Source organism: Monopterus albus, unplaced genomic scaffold, assembly GCF_001952655.1.
Source record: "Monopterus albus unplaced genomic scaffold, M_albus_1.0 scaffold17.1, whole genome shotgun sequence".
NCBI classification, from domain to species: domain Eukaryota; kingdom Metazoa; phylum Chordata; class Actinopteri; order Synbranchiformes; family Synbranchidae; genus Monopterus; species Monopterus albus.
Genome location: NW_018127897.1, coordinates 3364984 through 3376525, shown reverse-complemented (window position 1 = coordinate 3376525; position 11542 = coordinate 3364984). Strand labels below are relative to the sequence as shown.

General features: G+C 40.4%; 1 protein-coding gene across 1 annotated transcript in view; it reads left to right on the top strand.

The window, feature by feature from the left end:
* The window catches only part of tent4b (terminal nucleotidyltransferase 4B), a 21109-nt gene that overhangs the window by 1017 nt on the left and 8550 nt on the right, over positions 1-11542 (top strand). Inside the window, exon 2 of the mRNA XM_020592399.1 lies at positions 19-114. Within this exon, the coding sequence (XP_020448055.1) occupies positions 19-114 (96 nt within the window). The remainder of the gene's footprint in view (positions 1-18; positions 115-11542) is intronic.

Sequence of the window (11542 nt, the reverse complement as noted above, 5' to 3'; positions counted from 1 at the left end):
TTTCGGATTCAATTCCAGCCTCTTGAACAGCAGTAGCGGCTCCAACACGGGAATCCGTGGCGGATACACGGGCACGCCATGGAAAGTGAGGAACTACTCGGAAGGGATTTCAGGGTAAGAGAGACTTTATTACGGTTGATCAGGTTGGCTGAGCAAACCTTCAGGAGTAAAATTTGACCAAAGCTGGTGCACAGTGGATCCCACAGTGAGAGAGCATCAACAAGTGTCTTTTTTAATATTTCAGAGTATCCCATGGAAGCTACTAGTACTTATTTATTTAACTTATTCCAAACTCATGTACAGGCAGGGAGTAATTTGAGGTTGCTAATCTCGCCCCACCCTCTGTTGCATCCCCGCCCACTGAAGACACTCGGTGTAGTAACAACACCAAAATGGTCTGCCAAAGTGAGGAAGTCTGCTTAAAAAAAAGCAGTTTTCAAACCATTGTGAAATGTATTCAGTAAATATAAATAGCAAATCATTTTATTTTAAACAATAATGTAATGCTTTTAGATAATTTTTTTTATCTCTAAATGCATAGAAAAGGCTTTGCCTCAAGCAAGTTGCTTTATTTTGTGTTATTAAGTATATTTAAGGAATATCCTACTGGATTTCAAGAAATTGTGTATGACATGTTCCAACACAGTTATAATCTAGATGACTTTTCCTAAAATGCACTCTGCAAGATGCATGAGTAGTCAATGTGGAACTGGTGACTTTTTCTTACTAAGCTAAGAAACCTAAGAATACACAGTTATGGACAATACATCATTGCAGGCCAAGAGGAACACACTGGCTCTGCATGGCAAAGGATATGTCTATGGGTATTGTATAAACAGAACATTGCAGCTCTGAGCTTTTAACAATTTAATCCTGGCTTGCTAACTTTTTTTAGGGGCTGTAAACCAAACACTGAATACAGTGACACAGATGCACCATACTGGTGGAGTTTACAAACTAAGTTGCATTTTCAAATAAATGGGTCTGTAAATAGAAACTGATTAAATAGAGAGAGTCACAGTCAGTATATTTGCCAAAGTTGTCAAACTGCTTTTGAATACTGTGTTGTCAGCTAAACTTTGTATGGTTACTATGACTTAATGTCTAGTTTTTTTTTTTTTTTTAACATGCAAGCAAGATGTTGTGCATTCTAGGTTTGTGCCATCATCTGGCAAGGCTCTGTCTTGGCTATGTATGTGCAAGCATGCATTCCCGATGGATTACTTTGTAACGTGAACACTGTATTTCTGCCGTTTACCTGGAAATCGTCATGACCAAAGATGAAATAGCTGCCAATGTCAGCCCTGGTCTGAATGCATCCATAGGTCTGTTGCATGCTTATCATGTCTGACTCCGTAAATATGCACATGCCCCCGCAGTCTTCCACCGTCATGTAATGAGGTGCAGATTCAGTGCATGCCTCTCAAAATTGGAAACACTGCAGACCGCACCTGAGCTAACTACACATGGCTCCCTGAATACACACCAATAATGAGGTAACCAGCTTATTTATTGTGATGCTAAGACTAGTAAGTAGCAAATAACACACATGCATCAGTTGTAAAACACACTGTGTTTCTACTTTCTTCTTGTCCCATGTGCTTGCTATAGATTTGTCCTCAGCATCCATTACAGTTTCAGAGAGCAATCACAACTTCTGCACAAACTGTTAAGAGGTTTAGGATTATGGGATAAATTCCAGTTTCCTGTTTTTGATGACTCCTTGATCCTTGCTTGACCCAGAAGTTGTTCCTGTGGAGCAAGGATCATGGATGTCCCAAAGCTCTGAGGACTGAGCAGCAAGGAGGCTGCCTGGGGGATCCATGAGATACATGAGAACATCCTTTACAGAAGTCTTTCATTGACCAACATACTGTCATTCTGTGTATGTAGACTTCTTTTATAGAGATAAATGGGGCACCATCTTTGAATGTGGTATCTAGCTCTCTTTAAGATAGTGGTGCTATGTATTCAACAATTGCTGCAGAAAGGGGGCACATGTCCACAAAGGAGGCCCCATGAATGTTTCCTCAGGGAGCATGCTTTATTAAATGCCTTGTGACTTAATATTTCCTCATCTGTGGTTCTTGTAGATATCATAAATGGGGAAACATGTTTAGATGGGTGGTATGAAATATTATATTAATAAAAAAGGTGTGAAAACAGGTTTGTATTTGTGCACTTATTTTGCAGGCTTGAGTAGTTTGGTTTGCACCTGTAAACTTCATTTTGTGATTCTTTTTTTTTTTAAGCTCTGCTTACAAAAACTGACCATGTAGTAAATATGTGAAAAATCAGCAAGCATGCGCACACATGCTTGCACAATTTTTTTTTCCTCCTTCACAGCTTGTGAAAATACCTTTTGTAAGCTTGACAGTGAATGCACAAACCTGTAGAATAGAATTTGCAGGCAGAAACCTCAATGTACCAGCTTATAAAATTTTAATTTGCAGGTACAAACCTAAAAGTACAAGCTTACTACCCAAACTTACAAAGTTAAGTTTACAGGTGCAAAGTTAAGTTTACAAGCATACAAAATAGGTTTACAGATAGAAGCCTCTGTTTTCATGCACACCTTTTTGAATAATATAATGTTCCATTGGGTGGGGCTCTGTTTGAAAGGTCTTTTAGGTGCAGAGATTTGCCCTTTTCCCCTACTCCTTTCTGATAGACGTGTGTAGACAAGCAGAATGCCAGAGTGTGGAGCTCAGTCTTTGGGTGATCCTCATTTATAGTAATATGGAAGCTCTGTGTTTGCATGAGGACATTCCTTAGTGATGAGCTCTGCTAATACCAGATCCTGAACCTCAGAGCCTTGATCATGCTCGCCACCACTGAAGGCTCTCTAACAATGCTCTGGTAATTCACACACCAGCATGTTCTGTGGCATTACAGGAAAAAATTTCAAAATGCACATGTAAAGAACTACCTCAGTATGTTGTAAAAACTGCCCATGTTGAGTCGTGTTAATTTCAAAGTTAGATGTTCATTCATTACATGTTTAGTTGCTTGGGAGATTTTGATGAATAGTAACATCCAGTTCCATGAAAATTAGCTCTGATGGTTTTGGTCCATTGATTTAAAGGGTTACAGCCATGCAAAATAGACTTTTTTTTAAGAAGAATTCAAAGAAACTTATGGGATTTAAAATCTGTGACTGGTACTTTTTTGCATTAATGTTTGTTCTGTTCTTTTTGTATTGCCATATGTTTTGATGAAGGGTAACTTGGTGAGCTGGCAGTTGCAAATTCAATTGATATTTGTAAGTAGCAAAAAGGGTGAAGGATGGTGTAAGCTCAAATGCCTTTTCCATAGGACAGCTTGTACACTGTATTTGGCCATGGGGCTTGGCTAGTGAGTGTGCTTATTTGTGTTTTACGCACCTCAAAATTTTTCTGGACTTGAGTACGTCAAGGTCAGGAGTTTGCCTCATGATGGAAAAGTGTTTACATGCTCCACACAGCCTCATGCCCGCAAAACAAAGTCAACCCTCTGAGAAAGAAACCCCTATCCAATCACAAGGAGGGCTCTAAGGGAGTGTTTCCACCTCCTTTTCTGGTTGTGTAGAAGACTTGTTTAGAGTCTTTATATGGGCACAGGAAGTTAAGTGTGGCCTGGGAAAGCTGTGGTCTGTTTCTGTCCTGCTAAACCATGTTCCTATCTGGTGTTGCTTTGTGGGTTTTTACTCTGTAGGAAAGATGCAATGTTCCAAAGTTCCAGACATTTTATAACAGAGGGGCATTGTGCAAGAGTGAATTCATAGTGATATGTGGATTTACTGGATGTCAGTTTTTTTCTGTATAACTGGACAGTGTTATTACAAACTACCCTTCTAAAACTGATTTGTTAATTTATTCATGTGGTCTACAGTAATCGTGAGATTTATTAGAGAACACTTCCTTTGTAGCCCAACTGATTTGGGTGTAGTGGAGGAGACAGCCCCTCCTAAACACGGAAATATCAAGCCATTCTAACATACAGGCTTTGAATCACTTACAAGTAGTCAGAAAGCCTAGTCACACCAGCCTTTGGTGTTATGTTTACATTTACATAAATTAAGCTTGTTGAAATGAAATTGCTATTTTCAATGGATTTTGATCGTGGCCTCAAAGTGACCCTGGTGGTTTTTGCCTGAATTTAAATGTTTTTGAACTTTATCACATGAATTTATGTCAGTAGCAAATAATCTTCAGAGTTTAAAGGGGCTGTTGTCACAAAGTAGCATTACTTCTCTGGTAAATAAAAAAATATAAGGGCATGCTATGGTTTAGTGATCAGGGTTTCTCCTAGGTTTTAGCGGGTTTAGGTGTGGTCTAGGTCAGGGAGGTGGTGGGGGTTGTGTGGTTTGAAATTATTTGAAGGAAATGTAGTTAATTTATTTTTTCTCTTTTTTCAGCCATTAGCCTTACAATACTTGTGAAGTTAAGCACATGGAATCCTGTCATCCCATCCCTCGTGTTGTTACTCCTATGTCGGCTTCTGCTCTTTTCTTCTGACATTTTCATTTTAATATTCACATGTGATGAATGTTTTATTCATGCAAAGCAAGTTGCTCCTGTAGCCCGAAATGGTAGTAACCTCAGAGCAACTGCACTTGATTAATTTTAGTAGAGCCTGGCGTTGGCAGCTAGTTGCAAGTAGTGAAGCAGAGCATCACTTGCAGGCTAATGAAATGTGTGGTTAATCGCTTGCTGATGAGTAGCCCTAGCTCGTGACTTTATTGCTGCTGTCTTTTGGAGATTTATGACCCCCACAGATAGCACCTCTGTGACTGAAGCTCCATTATTAGAACTGTGCTCTGTTCAGCCTCTACTGGCTTTGACATCTACAGTATGTCATGCTCTCCTTTCTCTTTCTCTGCTTGCTTGCTGACTGACTGAGTCAGAGCTTGTAAACAGGTGGAGAGGGAATCCTGATGTAGGTGAAACAGGCCCCCCTCTGAAGAGCACTTTTAGGCAGCTCTCCATAACTCGGTGTGTTGTGAGGAATGTGTTCCTCTTCCTGCCCAATGGAAAACCCTTCCCATGCTCCAGACTGATGCAGTCAGCATGTTATGCACAGCATCCTTGCTGTTTTTCATAGCCTGGGTTTAGCCTGCGACTTTTTGAGTAAGTGCACAGAAAGACTGGAAATTGAAAATTTTAGTGTTGCCACAAAATCAAAATACTGAGTGTAGCTTACTATATAGAAGCGATTTCCTGTCAAGGAAAATAATAATGAATGTATTGAGTTTGGAATGCTTGTTACAACTTGTATTTTTAATTTTTATTTTTCTCACCATGCAAATGATATTTTGAATTGTGAAGAAAAGTGTGTCTACAAAGTTAGCTTGTAAAAAAAACAAAAAAAACAAAGTTAGCTTGTAGTCGGTTAAGAAGTATTTAAAAATGCGATTGTCACTTTAACAGCTGCAGGTGTTGTGTTGGTGTGATTCTAAGAGCTAAAAAAAAATCAATGTTTGTCCTGGCACTAGTATGCCCATATTTATAATACAGCTGTACAGCACCCTGCTTCATCACTCAGGCATGACTGGTCCAATCACTAGCATTCAGCAATGTATGGGCTTTTGTGTAACTGGAGCTGTTTTGTTCCAGTGGCCAACACTTTGTAGCCCAGTTCAGTTTAGTGATGAAACTTTAATGAATCTGCGAGACACTGACACCTATGCTTCTGTTTGTAATCGTCTTCACTTTGAAAAGCAGCACGTGATATGACTTGTTTGCCTCTTGGTAAACCTGTCACCCCGAAGCTGTTGGTGGTGGTTGTAAAGCTTCTATACACCAGTGTCACATGACACACCTTTTTTATTGCATAAGTTTTTATTGCAACAGTTCAGGCCCTTGCGAAGAGAGAGTCATGATGTTGGAACTCTTTTTGGGTTCAAATCTGACTTAGTGCAACACAGTTCATGACATTGAACACAAGTTACCCATCAGTATGTATCAAACAGGTGTTTCTTGACACATGAGCATTGCAGTATGTCTTGAAGCTCTTACAGCGTGTACTTGGAAACACTAAGTCTCGCATTTACACTATTCCTTTACATTGTACCGTAGTGACAAAATATGAAAAAAGTCTGTGAGTAGTGCTCAGTGAAACACAAACCTCTTCTTTCATCCTACCCAACTTATCAGATGATGGTTGTTCACATGAGGGCATTCCAGCACCACACCCAATCCCCTCTTTCTCCATTTGTGGGTTTCACCTTCAGTGAGTTTGACCCTCTGCCCATATTATTTTTTTCTTGTTCAGCATTTTCTTAGTTTTCTCTTTTCTTTCCATTCACATTTTCTTTCTGTTACCTTCCCCTTCCTCCTCCTTTCAGCTGTGTAAAGGCTGATTAATGCTTCTCGGACAAGGTGTTGCAGTCCCTTCATGCAGAGGCTGTTGAGGGTTCTACTGTGGCTCTTTGTGAAGTAGTATTTTGCATTACATAAACATTATATACATCATATAGTTGGAAAAAAATGACTACAGGGCCATAGGTATACAATGATTCCAATACATAAACTCAAAATGGGGACAGGTTAGTTTAATATTAAGGGCTGACATTAGTTATTTATTAATTTAAGAAGGAGAGGGCGAAACAAGTTTTAGGCTAATCAAACCTCATTACAAATATGATTGTGTTGAACTGAACTGTGAACGTAAGTTACAACAAATTCCCAGCTGATAGTGTTTTTATACCCTCTAGTAGACTCCCGCACCAGGTCAGGTACCTGCAAAAAATGATGTGAACGTCACTCAGACATCAACGTAGGCATAACTGTGTCAAACTGGATAAGTGGAAAAAAAAGCTAGTGGTGAATACACAGTTATGGACAATATATCATTGAAGGCCAAGTCAGACATATGGGAGAAATTCGATAGTTACAGACAGTGAGAACTTTGGCTTTGATGCTTGTAAATAATGCCAAAAAGTGTTAGCATTTGATAGCTCCAAGGTAGGCACTTCCTCACTCAGGTAACAGCTGCAGAGCTCAGGAGCGGTGTCCATTGACAGATACTTTTCCAATAACACAACACTCAGGTACTTTACAGTAAGTTACTGTGTAGCTTAAAGTCTGTTGTTTATGGGTACGGGTTGGGTCATAAGTCTTTTGTTAAAGGGTTGGGTCTGGATTTCATTTAGAAATAACTCTAGGTAATAGGTCGGGCCCAATACGGTGCTTTGCAGGTGCAGGGCGGGTGCAGGTTTTCAAAATTGGACCCGTGCAGGACTCTGCTCTCTAGTTACAGTACACAGTCTGATAATGCACAACACATTCATGTAGCCTTGGCCACAAGTGCTACAACAGCTCAATTATTAATCAGTCTGTGTGTCTCTGACTTGCTGTGAGAAGTGTTTAGCGTTTTTTTTTGTCATACAGATTTTAGTCAGGCATAGAGAGCATTTTGCAGTCAGCTCAAAAACAACACTTATTTGAACTTACAGCACTAACATTACAGGTAATCAGTCAGCATGTCTTGCAACAACACTAGAATGATCATGTCAGAGGGAAACTCAAGTGAGAGAGAAAGAGAGAGAGCTAGCTCTCTGGAAACCTGTTCCACGAGATTACATAACATTACTATAATACAGGCAAATGGAATAATCCCATAAGCAGTACCAATGGTTCATGTGCTTCCTATGCAGGCAGGGCTGAGATGTAATTTGATCCAAGAAGGTGGGGCATGAGATGTGATTTCTATGGTTGTTCTTATCGCATGATGACAAGGGAATAGTAGTGGCCCCTTTGCTGTGAAATGAAACCTATCTGTGCTGTTGTGGAGCAGAAACTCTTTCATCTTAGGCTTTCCCAAAAATGGCTGCAAGTCATTGGTACACAATTAAATGTGCCAAGGAACGGGAGAGCATTCATATGGAAGCTTTCCTGCCTCCATGGCTAATTCTGTATATTTCCATTTCTTTCTCTCATAAGCTGTGTCTACAGCATCCTCCCAGGGAACTGTAAGATCAACAAAATACACTATACAGTGCATTTCTGACCACAACACACAGTCTGGTCTTAGGTTAGTGCTGACTATCTCCTCAGGAGCTTTGGTCATAGTTCCATAGCTGATTTCCTAAACCTACTTTCATTTGCCAATCTCTCCCTGCCTTTAGCTGGCCTGCATCCTGCCTGTTCAGATTGACTTGTTTCCAGCCTTTTCACCCTCATGAGCAATAAAATCCTCCTTCTCCTCCTCCATTGAGTTTACCTGTAAGTGCCTACTTTCAGTAGCTGCTGCTGCACATTTCAGCACTTGATCATGTCTCCAGGTGTATCGTCCTTGAGCCAGGCTTGTTTTATGCCCTGAGAGGATGTGCTGAAATGATGGTACACCTGAACACTCAGGTCCTCACCTATCCATCTATTCAGATTTTGGGGAGATGGAAGCACATCATAAGTTGTACCTAGAATGAATCTTATCCTTTATGTCTCCCTGTCCTACATTTCCCTCCAACTAAGTTTCTTCTTTTCTACATCTTCCCATCTTATCCACTGTCCCTGCTGAGTCTGGGAGATTGCCTTTGCATATCTACCTGCCTCTTCCTGCCTCCTAATCTCCTCAATAACCATTTTCCTTCTGTCAGCTGCTGCTGCTTTGCTCCAAGAAGTTTGTGATGTGTTTAAAACCACCATGTCCACGCTGTACCTACAGTATCCCCATGTTTTAAGAGCTGCCTGAGCCTGCAGCACTGCCTCCTTTGGGTTCCACTTCCTCCCTGCTGAGACAGTCGGTTCTGCACTCTGCACAGCTACATCCCTGGATTCTGACAGCGTTATCTCCAGTCTAGCCTTAGCGCATTTAAACTCTTCTGTTAAACTGGCTATAGGGAGCTCCAAAATCCCTTTTCTGTACAGGGCCACACTGCTGAGGCAGCACTGAGCTCCCAGCCACTTCCTAATGTACGTGCTAAACATTCTCTCTAGCTTCTCTACCTTAGAAATTGGTACATCATACAATGTCAGTGGTCATAACAATCATGGCAAAAGACCAAACTGCCTGGCACCACAATTTGCGTTTGCCAGTGGAAGCCTGGTGCCTCTATGTTCTTAATCCCATCAACTGGCTGCTGTCTCAAGCCCTGAATCTGCTCTTTATCAGTAAGAGCTGTATCACACCACCTACCTAAAATTTTGACTGGATTATCTAACACTATTGGAATCGGCTCATCATTTAAACAAAAGCTTCTATTTGACAGCACACCTTTCACTCTTGAAATGCTCCTTAATTTCTCTGGCTTCACCTTCATTCTAGCCCACTTTAAGTTAGCATTCAACTTGTCCAATAGTCAGGCTTTTTCAAAAATTGCTATCATAAATAGTCATGCCAGAAAAAACATGTTCTAGCTTTGTTTATAGAAGTTTGAAAATACATTACACTTTAAACTAAAATGGGATCACACATGTTACAGACTTCAGTTCACTTACAGCACATTAAATGACTCTTAACCATGAAATCAAAACAAATGTATTGGGGAGATGGACTCTAGCAGCTAAGTTTCATTTCCTCTTAAATGAAACCTGATGTTTTTGTGGCAGAGGCTGGAGTCTTTGCATTGTGCACAGGAGAGGAGGGAAGGCATTAAAATTTAGAGTAGCTGTCAGTTTCCATTTTAGAGGAGTGACAACAAGCATAAGTAAATAACAAATACAACTGAATGCATTACAGGTTTGCTATTTTATTAAATGTGTCTTTTGAAAAGGGATTTTGTTGGTCAAAAAGAAAAGTTGTGGGACCTTGGAACTATGCCATGATCAGCTCATGGTAAAGTCCCATGTAGTGCTGGGATAACCTCTCAAAGCATCTTGTGACATAACAAATGGACAACCGTAGCCATAAGAAACGTTTAATTGAATGCCATTCAGTTTAATCTGTCTTTGTTTTCAGCTCTCTGAAAACTTCCCCAAGATAAAACCACAATTTCAGTTAATGGATGTGTCTGTGACAGCTGTGTTTTTGTTTTTGTTTTTTGGGTGGGGGTGGGGGGACAGACAAACAAAACAAACCCCTGCTTTTGTTTGGGGAGAGAAAGCACAGTTCAGATACACTAGGCACCATGGAGAACTTGTACTGTGTGGGCATGCTGGCTGGTTCCAGTGAGTACTACTTCCAAGTTTTTCAGCCCATTCATTAGCATATTCAGTAACACCCTGCATTTACATAGTCCAACTGAACCTTGTTTAACTGGTTCCAGTTTCTGATGTCACCTGTGAGTGGACTGCGCTGGCCAGTCAGAGACATGCAAGCATACTTTTCAGGTAGAATAACATCTGATGTACAGCTTCTGACTGTTAGTTGAGACTAATCAAGACCAGAGTCAAATCCATTAGAGTGATAATTTATTGCCGACCACTTTGATAATTAAGCAAAATGCCAAACATCAATTTCCAGTCTTTCGAATGTGTGGATTTGTTCTTTTTTATGATAATAAAAATATTTTTGGACTGCTGGTGAAAGTATTTACCCTTATGGTTAGTGCACCAGCAACCCTGAAGTTGCTGCCTCTGTATCCCGGCCTTCTTCTAGGCAGAGTGTACAAAATAAGCCAAGTGAAACCCAGTCAACTTTGGCTTGTATCAGGTAGGGTTGTTCATAAATCCCACAGAGCAAACATACAATAAACTCTGCTCTTTTGGGTGTAATCCAAACAACAGTAAGTTGGGGAAATGCTAGTGTTCTTCTTGTTCAACTTTATGTAGTGTACACATGCTTTGCTGTGTTGCCTTATTAACAAAAGCAGAATGTCACTTTTCCTCTCTCTTATCATCTGCCACAGGGAAGAAGCCTATTATTGGCCCAGTCTGCCTTTATATTGCTCTTTCTGCATGTGTCCATACATAGTTTAGTTCTTATTTGTCCACCCACAGAGACTTGTCCTTGCATCTTTGTGTGTGTGCAGAATTGGTCAGTGAGAAGGTCAGCACATGTGGGTAGCGCAACGCGTTCCAAGAACAAATGTGGTCCACTCACTAAGACTGTCCTAACTGAGAACAACATTCTTTTTTTTCTGACATTATGCCAGGACACTTTTATTTTTGCTTTGCCCTGCAGTCTACCAAAAAGTAAGAGCTAGTTTGGGATTATGTAAAAAAAACACTGCTGCTACTACTTCCCTTCCTTTAAGACTTTTCACTGTCTTTCTGCTGGAAATGATTAGAACACAATGCATAGGTCAGTCTAATATTCTAACCAATCATTTTACTGATAGGCTCCCTGTAACTCTAGAGAGAACTCCAGGAGTTGCCAGTTTTTTACAACGCATCTATTTTTTCCCAAGGGGCTTTTATTTGCCAGGGGAAGGCTAACATTTTGGCAACACCCTGCTTCACATTCTACTATTACATAAAAAGCCTCTAGCTGTCACAGACATTAGTTTGGTGACTCCCCAGTGTCAGTGTAGGGGAAAAACGCTCAAATTCTCAGTTTTTGCTGCCACACATCTTTAAGTCACAAGCCCATCATTACCTGCTTTTTCTGAAATTAGACCCTCAGTGCCAAACATGTAAAATTTATTAGATTGTAACTTTGATTATTTAGTATGAGGGGGATG